General features: G+C 40.5%; 1 protein-coding gene across 5 annotated transcripts in view; it reads left to right on the top strand.

The window, feature by feature from the left end:
• Window positions 1-3815, top strand: part of ATL2 (atlastin GTPase 2) — a 57859-nt gene extending 54044 nt beyond the window's left edge. For 3 of the 5 annotated variants that reach the window (XM_027033583.2, XM_053201019.1, XM_053201017.1), the window contains 4 exons: window positions 371-442; window positions 1064-1495; window positions 3002-3016; window positions 3112-3815. In XM_027033583.2, coding sequence (XP_026889384.1) covers window positions 371-442; window positions 1064-1495; window positions 3002-3016; window positions 3112-3219 — 627 coding nt within the window. In that variant the 3' untranslated portion in view covers window positions 3220-3815. The remainder of the gene's footprint in view (window positions 1-370; window positions 443-1063; window positions 1496-3001; window positions 3017-3111) is intronic. The other 2 variants (XM_053201016.1, XM_027033584.2) reach the window with 2 other exon arrangements.
• The last annotated feature ends 9805 nt before the right edge of the window (window positions 3816-13620 follow it).

Below are 13620 nucleotides of genomic sequence, written 5' to 3' on the forward strand. Positions count from 1 at the left end.
ATCTCTTGTGTCATACTGATATGAGAGAGCAAGCATATGGGTAATTTTTAAATCTATACATCTGGAGACTTGACACTTCTTAGGGTATGTCTAATTCTCTACAATTTCCTGAGCATGTGTGGTATTTTTTTTTTTTTTTTTTTACAAACCCATTTTAACAAACCTAAGCAAAACAAAATTGGACAGGCAGTCCCATTAGAAGCCATTACTATATCCCTTCCATTGGAAAGGAAAACTGGAAGTTGATAATGTTGTCTCTGGTTCATTTTCAGACTTGTTCACTCTATAGACTTTATTGTGTTAGTCAGAATTTATAGAGCTGCTGGGCATTTTTTGCATAAAATTGGCACATTTTGTTTTATTTTTCTAGGCAACGGCTGAAGCTAATAATCTTGCTGCGGTAGCAGGAGCAAGAGAGATCTATTGCAAAAGTATGGAGCAGGTTTGTAACCAACATTTACATTTGACACTAAAGTGAGACAGGATTTTTACAGTTAAATAATGGAAATAATTTGTGCTCCTTATGTACTGTCACAATACATCATTCACTGATTCCCCTTCATCATCTCTGCTGGAAATAACTAAGAAAATAATTATCATGTTTAGAATGCACGATATAGGTGGCAAGTTACTACGTAAATCGTACTAAAATAGTTTTGACGCATGATTCAGAGTGCTCTTATTAGCAGCTTCTGATGTAATATTAGTTTAAGGCCAATGACAACTTCTGTGCTAAACTTGCTAACTAGAACGTTAAAGGACCTTTTTTATGTGTGCTCTTTTACCCACTCTCTGCCCAGAGTCTTGTGAAGTCGGGTACAGATTTTTTTTTTTTTTTTTTTTTGTCTTTACTGGTATTAGTCATACTTGGAGAATTTATTTTACCCGAGTCCATTAAACATACAAGAAATAGGTTGTGATTATGTACGAGGTATTATGAACAAGTTTAAAACTGAACCATGTAGATGGCTTGACTTTTTGAGACTAAAAACTGTGAACCGGGAATGTTTTTTAAGTGTGAATTGTTTCTAGCCAGTCATCTGTCTTGTACTCCTCTGTACAGGTATGTGGTGGGGACAAGCCTTACATTGCACCTTCAGATCTGGAGCGAAAACACCTGGATCTCAAGGAAGTGGCGATCAAACAGTTTCGTTCAGTAAAAAAAATGGGCGGAGATGAATTCTGCCATCGTTATCAGGACCAGCTTGAAGCTGAAATTGAAGAAACCTATGCAAACTTGATAAAGCACAATGATGGCAAAAACATCTTCTATGCTGCTCGTACCCCGGCCACACTGTTTGCAGTCATGTTTGCTATGTACATAATCTCAGGACTGACCGGCTTCATTGGCCTAAACTCTATAGCCGTCTTGTGTAACCTTGTCATGGGGTTAGCACTGACATCTCTTTGTACTTGGGCATATGTAAAATACTCTGGGGAGTTCAGAGAAATTGGAACAATGATTGATCAGATTGCTGAAACACTATGGGAACAGGTTGGTATCTATCTTTTGGTTTTTCAGTGACTAATCTCATCCCTGTGACATTTCCCTACCCTTCTCCTGCAGTATTCGCACACCTCCTTTTCCTTTATATGAGGAATGTCAAAAGGATGTTTTCTGTTTTGTTTGGTTATGGTTGTGTAATCTGAATACAAAGTATGAACTGAGTAATTTTTTTTTTCTTAAGGTCATAATTTTAGTGTGCTTTGATTGGCTTAAATCTGTAATATCTTTGGATAGATTCTTAGTCAGAGGCCTGATTATACCAGACAATGGGCAGGGCCAGAGTCTCTACGGACTTTTTTCTTAGAGGAAAGAAAATATAATCAGTGTAAGAAAGAAATTTGGAAGTGCAGTGCTTTAAGAAAGCAAAAGAAGTGTCTTATTAACCCTGGCAAGAAGCAATTCATGCCTATATTTGAGGGAAAATATTGATATTCAGGTCTTTGTTGCCTTCCGTGAAGATAGTGGTGATTTACTGATGGAACAACCTGATAGGGATTTCTTTTACCAAAGGAATTTTGTTTGCTGTCCGTACTATGGAAACACTAATGAACAAAACAAAGCGCCACAAACAGAGAACCAGCTTCTCTTAATCGTAATCTTTGACTTCAACCAGAATTCAAATCATAATCTTTTACCTCAAACCAGAATTCCAAGTCGGGCCTGACAAGAATCTACTAAGGGAAGCCATGTTGAATGTCCACCTGTGTGCTGGAATTCCCCGGGTTCAGAAAATTCCGTTCAAGGATGTTGTCATTAAAATGATCATCGTGAAATACTTGAGCATCATGTCAAGGATCAGAATGAAAGCTGCAGTTAGTATTGATGGACAGCATAATAGGCATTTTCAGATACCACTTCTGGGCGTAAGAAGTACTGGGCTTATTTGGAGGTCTAGGACATGCAGGTCCATGTTGGTTTTGCCTTTAAATTTAAAGACGGAAGAAGTGAATCATTTTTTTGATGACGGTTGATTGGGCATTGACTTTTCTTGTAACAGTGTCATTATTTTATGAAGTGACCCGCCATATTAGTTTGGATTTTGTATTTATTCTTTAGAGAAATTTGGATCTGATTTGGAAGCTTGTGTTTGGATATTTGTTAAATTTAACCCTTCATTTTAAAAAAAAACCTCACTCTTGATATTCCTTTGATATCTTCTAATAGAGGATGGATTAAAAGCTATTGCAGCCTCGCTTTTTTAAAAAAAATTCTCTACTTTAAAATTGTGGACCATCACTAATTTTCTGCAGCATGAATTTTAATCATTGTGCGATGTCTTCATTTGAAAACCAGTCATCCTCCTATATCATGCTCCAGTAGCACTGATTCTAGGACTTTAGAGGTGCCATTATTACAAAACAATTAAGTGGAAGAGTCTAAAGTGTAAAATTACCAGCGTAGTTGAGGTAGGTTGATCACTAGTCAGAGAAGATATGTGCTGTGTCAACAAACCTTGCCTAAATCTTCTTGCATTTCTCTTTTCTTTTGCTTCAGAGGAGTCCCAGGAAGGTGAGAAACTCACAGTCGCAGATTCTTGTAGTCTTAAACGCTTTAACTTCAAGGCGCTCTGAGTCATTGTCCTAACGAGTCACTCCATGTTTTAGGTGTTTTCCAAACTGTTTGAAGTTACTAGACGTCGAATGGTCCGTCGTGCTCTTTCATCAGCACAGCGACAGAGACTGTCATCCAACAATAACAAGAAGAAAAATTAGACAGTATTTTTAACTTTTTTCTCTATCTGAAGTTGTTCACCCTTAAACATGTAGGACAATAAGCAGGACCGTCTGGGCCGGTCTGCATAAATGCTGTATACTTACCAGATTTGATGCTGCATAGAGGGTATGGAATCGCACGTCCATCTCATAGGAATTGTAAATGGTTTGAGTAGGAGGAAAGTAATTTTTGTTGCATTATAAGATGTCTAACTGCATTATTTGTAGCATCATAGCTTTTTTGGGGAGAAGCATCTTTTTTATTTCCCACATTCCTGGTTATTTTCTTCATTGCTTTGAATTGAATTTTTATATCTATTTTTCTATGTACCTCTTTTTTTACCTCATGTTTTTATTTGTTTTGCACATCTCTCATACCACAGGTATTGAAGCCCCTGGGTGATAATTTGATGGAGGAAAACATAAGGCAGTCTGTCACAAACTCTATCAAAGCAGGCCTGACTGACCAGGTGTCTCATCATGCCAGATTAAAGACAGACTGACAGTTCATCTCCTCATGGACTCCACTCTCCCTTTTTTTCATGCTTGCTGTACAATGAGAACTCAAATAAAAATAAACCAAAGTTTACAATCAACTGTAGAAGTAGTTTAGTATAACTGGCTTCACAGATGGCTGCCACAGAGTGTGAAAATTGTTTGTTGGTTTTAAGCATTCTGTTCTTGGCTCCTAAGACATGGAGATTGGCTGAGGAGCATTAGTTTATCATGCACATTTGTGCCATGTTTCTTTCTTTCTTTCTTCCTTTTTTTTTTTTTTTCCTTTTTACTTAATCTAATGTTAATGAAATTTGTCTTATGTAAAAGGATATTTCAGGGAAATATTTTAAGAAATCTATTTAGAGTCTCTTTAACACCAGTGTCCCATTGAAATTTTAATTTCTAGTGAAGTTATGAATCACTGTATCAAGAATCAGATCGGAATGACAATGAAGCCTTTATTGAGCCACTACATTAAAAGTATATATTGCTTTACTGCCTTCAATACCAGTATTACATAAATGCATGTGTCAGAAGTCTCACAGAAATTACATGACAACTCTTGTAGCTAAGAAAGTGATTCTGAGGTGTACATTTGTCTTGCCTTTTTAAATTTATAAACCTGCCCTAAAAGGAGATGCATATCTGGGAAACTGAACTGTCTTTATTCAGTTTAGCCTTCGTGTACATAAAATATGCCATTAATTTTATTGGGGGAGAAATTCCATCCAAAAATGTTGCCTACAGCTATGAGTTCAGAGTGTCTGTACAGTGTGTAGCTTTTATTTTCTAAAACCACAGATAGGGCATGTATATGAATTATAAATATATAAATACGATTTTGTATTAAAAGTTTTGTAGTTTATGGCAAAATCTGGTTCTGTGGTAGGCTAAGTGCAGTCCCTGTGAAGGAATGTTTGTGGCTCATGTCAGTGTGTGAATGCATAGACAATTTGAAGTTTTTGATATATTTGTGATATTTATCTTCCTTGAGCACTGCAGTCTCCCCCCTCCCCCCCCAAGGGAATTCAATGGGAATGTTTATCGTGACTTTGTCCTCTGTTGCATTTTAAAGTTATTTCCTGTAATTTATTTTCAGTACATAATTAAAAATTTGTTGTATATATAAAATGAAACTTGTGATTCTTTTTTAAGGAATCCTTCAAGTATGTATTCCATTACATAAACCGTATTTGTTTATACTGAAAAGAGCATGAGCAGGAAACACCCAAGTGAGAGCTCTAAGGTATTGTACCCAAAGCAAAGCTTGTAAAACTCACTTTTCTTTGTCTGTCTCTGTTAGGGAAAACTGAACTGTGATTAGCCTAGGTGTAGCTGGGGATTTGTTCATTTCTTTTCTCCCTCTTTCTCTCTCTCTCCCTTTCTCTTTCTCTTTCTTTCTTTCTTTCTTTCTCTCTTTCTTTTTCTTTTCTTTTTCTTTCTTTTTCTTTCTTTCTTTTTCCTTTCCTTTCCTTTCCTTTCCTTTCCTTTCCTTTCCTTTCCTTTCCTTTCCTTTCCTTTCCTTTCCTTTCCTTTCCTTTCCTTTCCTTTCCTTTCCTTTCCTTTCCTTTCCTTTCCTTTCCTTTCCTTTCCTTTCCTTTCCTTTCCTTTCCTTTCCTTTCCTTTCCTTTCCTTTCCTTTCCTTTCCTTTCCTTTCCTTTCCTTTCCTTTCCTTTCCTTTCCTTTCCTTTCCTTTCCTTTCCTTTCCTTTCCTTTCCTTTCCTTTCCTTTCCTTTCCTTTCCTTTCCTTTCCTTTCCTTTCCTTTCCTTTCCTTTCCTTTCCTTCTTTTCTTTCTTGTTACATGTAACAAGCATTTCTGCAATTCTTTTGTAGCCTTCTTTATAAACACCTATTAAAGTACCTATTTTGGTTGTTAAGTGAAGAAAATTCAGATGTTGAGTTGCATGCCTGAAAGCTCTAAATTTACTTTGGTTGATATATCTCCCCCCACCCCCCTTTTCAAATCCTGATTTTATATGGCTTGTATTTGTTTCCATCTGTATTAAATTGCTACTGACTCATCTGTTCTTCTTAAAACATAATGAATCCACCTGAAAAGTCTTTTTATTTCTTCTAACATCCTGTTTTATGAATGCTGTGGACTGTTTTTATGAATGAAAAAAAATAAAAGGTTTGTTGTATAATAGCAATTCTTCTGAAATTAAAGGCACACAAATTCACTTTAAAAAAAAACAAAAAGAGTTGTGAAATCTACACCATGGATTTGTTAGTTTTTCTTGTTGGAGAATGTGTTTTCCACAAAGAAGATACAATTCTATAAAGGATTCCAAGAAAAAACACTTCGGTGTCAGCTGGAAGACTGTGAAAATCACTATTAAGGAGCAATAAAAGGGATTAAAGACAAATTCAAAGCTATTGGCTGAAATAACTTGGGTGTTAGTATGTTTTCTGTGGTACAATTTTGTAGTAACCCACGTAATAAGGTAGGTTTTTAAAAAATACTTAATGACAAGTGATTTCCTGGTTAAGACCCAAGCAATTTTGTGGAACGGACAGTCGTTTACAACCTACCGAGTCTGCCTTACACATTTCTCCTGAAGATAGCTAGCCAGTCGGTCTTCCTCACTTGCCTGAACATACTCTATCTGTGAACTTGAATAGCAGTGTTTCGCTGGTGAGCGTTGTGTTTTCAGCAAACTCCGACCTGGACTTGCTTTAGTTGTCTTATTTCCGGAATGGGGCAGACCAGGGGCTTCATCTTGCTGGAGATGGGAGTGCTGTTGGTGTCAGTAACGTTTCATTATTATGGGATCAAAAAAGAAAAGGTTTGTCCTTAACTTGGTTAAAAACCTGTTAAAAATATATACCGTCAAGGGTCAGAAAATACGGCGATGCTGCTGTTGTTAGTGGTGCCCTGTATAGATATTCGAAATGGCCCTTCACAAAGTTTTTTAAAGCACTTGCGGGAACTGGCTCTTTGATCGGCCATGAATCTGCTAACGGAGGTTGCTTGTGTCTGATCTCCACACTATTAGGCTTCATTCGTGGTCTGAATTCCCAAACTTTGGTCAGAATCCACCTGTGCACCTAAGTGTTTTACCATTCCCATCACAGTTGCGGGATGATGATAAAAATCAGCCTAGAGAGCTGTCAGCTGTGCCGCTGGCAGCCGGCGCTTACCAGTCTCGCAGGGTTTGCTAACCAAATGGCTGGCTGTCTTGGATTCATTCCGTCTGGAGCCTCTGTCACAGAACTTTGGGGAGTCTTCCAGTGGGCTCCTGGGCAAACAAAGCTAAAGTAGAGCTGAACCAAGCAGGAGAGAGAATTGCTACTTTCTCCACCCAAGTCTTAGATCCTAGGGATTTATCCCCTTTCACACTTGGGGTTTTTGCTGGAGTTTAGGTTGAGGAACTGATCTACCCTTGACATCCTTCAGTGCAACTGAACAAGTCCTGTATGTTCTTTTAGATTTGTGACTTTCTGGCTTCTTTGGAGCCAAAGCTAGCAGTTGGCCAGGTCAGAAGTGCCCAAAGATAAATGCAAGCAGGTTAAGAAGAGGGGGTCACAGACTTTGTATAACCCAGTGAAGCACTTCCACGTATGTTCGCGCTTTTCATCCAACAGTCCTGTGAGGAAGCTAGGAAACCACGTTATCACAAAAGCGTCTGGGGGCACCTTAGGCTTGCAAACCGGGATGCTAGCACACACCTCCAGGGTTTCAATCCTTCAGAAGTTTCAGACCCAGAGAGTAATGTTCCTAACTCAAGAAGAAAGCTCTGTCTTGGTGGCATTCTGTGAAGCACCAAAAGGTGGAGGAAACATGATTTTATTATACTGAAACAAGGTGGAAATCACCTGTAATATCACTCTTAAAAGACACGAAGCAAGAGGTGAAATTTCCTGTTCTTTTGATTGTGCACCTCAAAGGTAACTTCCTGGGTGTGCTATTGAAATCATCCCCATGCTTATCGACACATCTGTAGGTGCATAAAGTATACTCTTGATTTTTGTTTTACACAAAAATAGAATGACCCCGTATGTGATTTTCTGCGCCCTTAGAACACATTTTCCTAAGCCACTAAGTAATTCTTTAGTGCTCACATGATTGCTTTGATTCTCCTGAGGGTCGAAGGGGTTTTGAGGAGAGAACATCAGACCTTGGATTGCTGCTGTGGCTTTCTTATCTTTTACGCGGTTTCCCCACCACAGGATTGGTGAGAGAACCCAATAAGAACATGTGAAGGGTGTCTGGGAAGCACATACAAGAATACAAAATGTGCACTCTCAATTTTTCTTGTTCTAAGGCTGCATGTGCTGCCTTCATTTGGCCAGGAGTCAGATAAACTACTTCCTGAAGCTTGGCCATCACTAACTTTTTTTGGGGGGGGAAGGGCTCATTTGGGCCTTCGTGTATACTTCCCAGTCACAAAACATGAAGACTACCAAAAAAACTTGGAAGAATACTTGCCTTTCAATTCCAGGAAGAGGAGCTAGACCTTGGAGTTAAAACTTTGACCCCAGCACCCCTGCTTTCCACTTGTGAATTTGGGTAAGCGCTTTGGAACAGCCTCGCCTCGGCTGCTTTGTCTATAAAATGGAGAGAATGCCTATCCCTCAGGGTTGCTCTCAGGATGGGATGAGAACCTATTTTGAATCTTTTTATGGGGATGATGTTCGAGAAAAATGCATCTATCTTCCCAATCCTACCTACTTTTAATTTTATACCTTCTGCTTCCTGAAGAGAAAAACAGGATAAATCTTAGAAGGTGATGGTCATTGCTATCTTGTCTATAAAAAAAAAATGCAGTGTCAGTAAGTCCCTCAACTAGTTTAAGCTCCTTGGAAAGAATAAATCGATACTTTATGCATTCTTTAATCTTTCACACTATCCACTATTCTTGTGCATGGCAAATGCACGGAATATTTTAACATGCGTTGGACTGGTCCACTTCATCCCCTCCGCTCACCTCCCATACTTGTACCATCTACTGTAAATGAACCAGGTTGTCGTTCGGCAACTGTGGACTCCTAAATATCCATGTGTTTTCTACTCTTGGCCTCAAAATGCTAAGGAGCATGATTATTAACTAAAAAATATCTGGTAAAATAATTTTGGCGTAGGGTGAGTGTGGTCTACCCTTAACATATCTGGATTATCTTTAGAACTTTAGTTATACTGATTTGATCTGATGCATCTTAAGTATCTGCTCTTTTAAGTTGTTCCAAAATTTGGTTCACAAGCCTGTGCAGTAAGGAGTTAAGAGTTGTTCTTACGTTTATCGTGTCTCTCTAAGAATGTTGATGTTGCTTAGAACGCTTAGGATTCCTGGGAGGACTGAAGCCCTTACAAGAGGCTAAACAGCAACAACAACAAAACCCAAAACCAAAAAATCAACCAACCAAATGAAAAATCCAAAAAACCCCAAACTAATACATTTAACATCTAAATACCGCCAGTGCTGGGGTAATGACTTTGGGGTGGGTCCTCTTTACCTTCATGGCAGGGGTGGGGCAGAGAGAGGGAACGAAAGAATCCCGAGTAGGCCCACACCCAGTTCAGAGCCGAAATAGGGCTCCATCTCAAGACCGTGGGGCTCGATCTCAGGACCGTTGAGATCCTGGGCCAAAATCAAGAGTCGGATGCCCGACTGACAGTCACCCTGGCGCCCCATCCTTCGTTTTGATAGAGGAGTCCTCTTGAGTCTCAAAGACGTTGTCTGTGTTTACCAAGGGGGTGCCTCCGGGATCGGAAGCCGGGCCTGGCTTTAGAGTCCAGAGAGCCAAGTACTTGCCCACCTTATCACAACGAGAAGCACGCATCGTCCTCCACGGGCAGAGGAAGGAAGTGGAAAAAAAGATCAACAAGGAGGAACACAGCCGGGCTCCAGTGCAGGTGAGGCGGGTGTGGGAAGGGTGGATGTGGCCCCGGGAGAAAACTGTAAACACAGACGGTCAAGATTGCCGAGGGCCCACGTGGGCGGACTTGGCGGTTAGATGTTGAGGATACCGGAACCACTCTTCGAGACTTGGAAGACATCAGTTAAGCGGCAGTTTTAATAGCCTTAGGGTAGTTTCTCAAAGTATGGTTTTATTTATTTTCTTAATCAGAATTGCCTGGAGTGCCTGTTTCACGTACGCACCCCTGACCCCCCTCACACAGTGGGTTATGAATTTAAATCTGTATTTCTAATAGGCTTCTTAGATAATTCTGATGCCTACTGAAGCTTAAGATCCAGTATTAGAGCAGTGTCGTGTTAGAGGAGTAGTTGGATTATAGATCTCTCCTGCAGTTTGTATACTGACTAGGAAAGCTTTCTGCAGAGACGTGAAATGATGTTCTTGTATTCGGTTGTTTAGCTGAGAGGCTGGTGGAGAAGTAGAGAAGGACATGTTGACCAGAGGTGAAAAGTGTACTCCTCTCCCATAGGAAGGTGGATCTCGTCTTTCCCAAGTTACAGACCCATTCCTTACCTCAGCCCTTCTTTCAGCATTGCCACTGTGCCTCGCGGGCTTTGGACTGAATCTCTCTTTTAAGATACTTTCCTTGGGTAACAAGCTAGGTACTGCTATCATTGCGGTCTTCTTATTTCATTAGGGAGATGTTCGAGATTGATGAGACTTTTCATAGTGTTGTTTGTTTTTTCATCCGCCTTTGAATGCAAGGAAAAGAGCCCCAGGGCTAAATCCCCCAATGTCCATAAATCAGCAGAGAGATTACCTCTATCAAAGTATAATCTTCAGGAAATCAGACATGACTCATGCAGGTACATAATGAATTTTTGTCAAATTTATTTGCCTCCTTAATGAGGAAATCGTTAAGGTGGCGAAGCTGGTTCAAAGCATTGGAGCAACGGGAGTTATGTAGGCCACCGGGAAGGGTTTGGAAACCAGTATGCCAAGGGATCTGAGCTCCTCAGAGTAAGTAGCAAAGATCAGCGAGTCTCAGACTTTGTGGTCTTAGGACCCCTTTACAGGCTTAAAGGACCCCAAATGGTATGTCAATATTTACTTTGCAAATTAAGACAAAAGCTTAAATATTTCTTAATTTAAAAATAAACCCATCATACGTTAACATTTTTTAAATAAAAATAAAAATAGCTCCATACATATATATATATGAAAAATAGCTCCATATATGTGTGTGTGTGTGTGTGTGTGTGTGTGTGTGTGTGTGTGTGTGTGTGTGTATAGGCATTCTTTTACATGTTTGCAAATAGAACACTTTAACTGGCTTAGAGGACAGCTGGATTCTCATATCAGCCTCCACATTCATATGTTACAATATGTTGTTTTGGTTGAAGTATATGAAGAAAATCTGGCCTCACATGGTTATGCAGTTGGAAAAGGAGGACCTTCTAGAATCCCCAAAGTGCATGCTGGGGACTCCCAGGGGTCTTTGGATTACATTTTGAGAACCACTGCCCAACATTAAGAAATACCCTTGGCAGGTATGTTAAACAATGCCCCCGTATGAATTTGCAAGGACATGCTGTACTGTCTTATGCTTTATTTCCAAGTTGGGGATAGTTTTTCTTAATACTTCGAAGCCCATGTCTTGTTCCTGCCACTAGGAACAGGTTGGGCCAGACAGACCAAATTCCACTTGTAAACAGTAGGAATTGGAACTGCTTGTAAACCCATTTCTTTAAACAATCTGCCCCCGCTCCCCAAAAATCTTTTTTTCCCCATCAGTAAAAAAATGTGTGCAAGAGATTTTGAAAATATGAAGTACTTTGAACTTGTCAGAGATGAACACCGATACCTTTTTTAAGGCCTTCCAGTCTGTTATCCGTGTTAGCGTGTCAAAGTCCGTCCCGTTTCATTTGGTACCGTGCTCTACGTAACGCCTTTTTGAAACTGCATTCTCCATTTAATATATCATGAGTCGTTTTTCATGAGAGTAGATCATATTCTAAGTTTTTTTTTTTAATGGCTACATTTTATTTTTGTTACGCTTTATCTAGTTTTGTAACATTGCATATTTTGACATTGTCATGTTCGGTGTGTTAATAACACAGCCATGGATGACCTTGTACCTGCAATCTTGTGCCGGTCTCTGCTAGTAACCAGGAGATGGGCACAAACTCCTGGAATTAGAAAATCCCTGCCCTCTAGAAGTCTCGTAGCAACTTACGTCTTCCCCAGCGGTACCTGAGACTACGGTCCCAGCGCCAGTGGCTCCAGGGCCAACCCCATCAGGCCTCACTACGCGTCTCCCCCATTCGACATCAGAAAATGAAGTCATTTCTCTTCACGTTGCTTCACATATCACTTGAGCCAGTGGTTCTCAGCTCTGACTGTGTATCAGGATCACCGCACCCCTGGAGCTTGTGACCCCTTGTCCTAAAAGTTCCCTCCCCCAGGTGGTTTTATTGTGCAGGTAGGATGGAGAACCACCACGTGCTCTTACCCCAACCTTACCTTTCCCTGCCTTCCTGCCCCTTTCTTCGCACTCTGTATAATCCAGTGTCTGTTATTAGCGAATTCGCCGAAAACTTTATCTCTGTGTGTGTTTTCTCTTCACGTCTCTCCAGAACTGAAACCTGGTTTCCTTTTCCACTCCCCAGCTCGATGTCTGCCACGCAGCCTGCTCGAGGCTGGTGTTCCCCACACCCTGTGATCTTCGGGTCCTAAAGGAGAGTTCCCTGTCCTTGTAGTCCACGGCTGACTTCAAATCTTCTCTGTTGAACAACAACAAACGAAACAGCTTCTTCACAGTTGTCAGAATTTTCCACTCGTCACCCCAACGTACCATGGGCAACCTACCCACTATGCTGGCGCTGTCCCCTTTTGTGGTCATTCTTGGCAACCTCACCTCCGATACGTGACTCCACCCATCCCACAATTGTTTTCAGTTCTCAGGATATCTCCTCCCCCTCCATCTCCACCCGTTCATAAGTCATAGCCTCCCACTGTAGAATTCCCCACCTCCCAAATCTAGAATTTTGACAGCAATCACTTGTCAGCCTTTCTCAGATTCCCTTTTAAGACATTCTCTGATCCTTTCAAATCTCTCTGCTCCTTTGGCCCCGCTTTCCGTACGTGTCATCCCGTGTCACCCCCTTCTCCCTCTCCATGGTGCAGTGGCCCAGCACTACACGCATTCCTTCATACACGTCCTTCGCCCCTTTGTGGCACCTGTACCTCTACTCTAGCAGCTGAATATTGCTGGAGGAGATAATAGAAGGCTGCTGGCTAATGTTCCTTAAACTGCATTACCGCAGATCTGAAATGGGTACTCGGTCCTGCCCAACAACCTGACCACACTTCTCTGGCAAATTGAGGGGCTATTTTATACCTTCTTGCTCCTCAGATTATTAAAATCCTTTCTCTCCTCTACTTCTGCTCTGCTGACTTCACCTTACATCCCACAGAGAAAAAGCCATACAAGAAGACAATAATTTTATCTTGCCACGAATGATCTATGAGCGTGACTCTAAATGTGCCCAGATGATTCTGTATTTCTCTCTGTTACACAATGGATGGTGTCCCTGTTCATGTCTGAGGTCTACTCTTTTCTATGTGCTCCGGAATCCATTTTCTTGAGGACTTTGATCCTGCAAATATCCTTTTTCTTTGCATCTCTCTGCATCATCAAATTCTCTGCTACTGCATCATTTCTTTGGGCTTTCCAGACACTCCTTAATATCACCCAACTTCAAAAAAGCAAAACAAACAAACAAACAAAACCTTTCCCTTATCCTGTCCTTTCCCTTCTGGCTACAGTCCCTTTTTTTTTTTCTATACAGCAAAATTTTCTGAAAGATTTATATACACAGACTGCCTCTATTTTCTTACCTGAACTGACTCCAAGCTGGCTTGTCTCCACCAGTTTATGGGAACAGTTCTGATTAACATTACAAAAGACATCTTCGAAGCTAACGGTCAATCTAATGTCAGAGTCTCTCAGTAGCAGTCTATATAGTTGATATAGTTGACTA

The sequence above is a fragment of the Acinonyx jubatus genome, chromosome A3 (genome assembly GCF_027475565.1).
Source record: "Acinonyx jubatus isolate Ajub_Pintada_27869175 chromosome A3, VMU_Ajub_asm_v1.0, whole genome shotgun sequence".
Lineage (NCBI taxonomy): Eukaryota > Metazoa > Chordata > Mammalia > Carnivora > Felidae > Acinonyx > Acinonyx jubatus.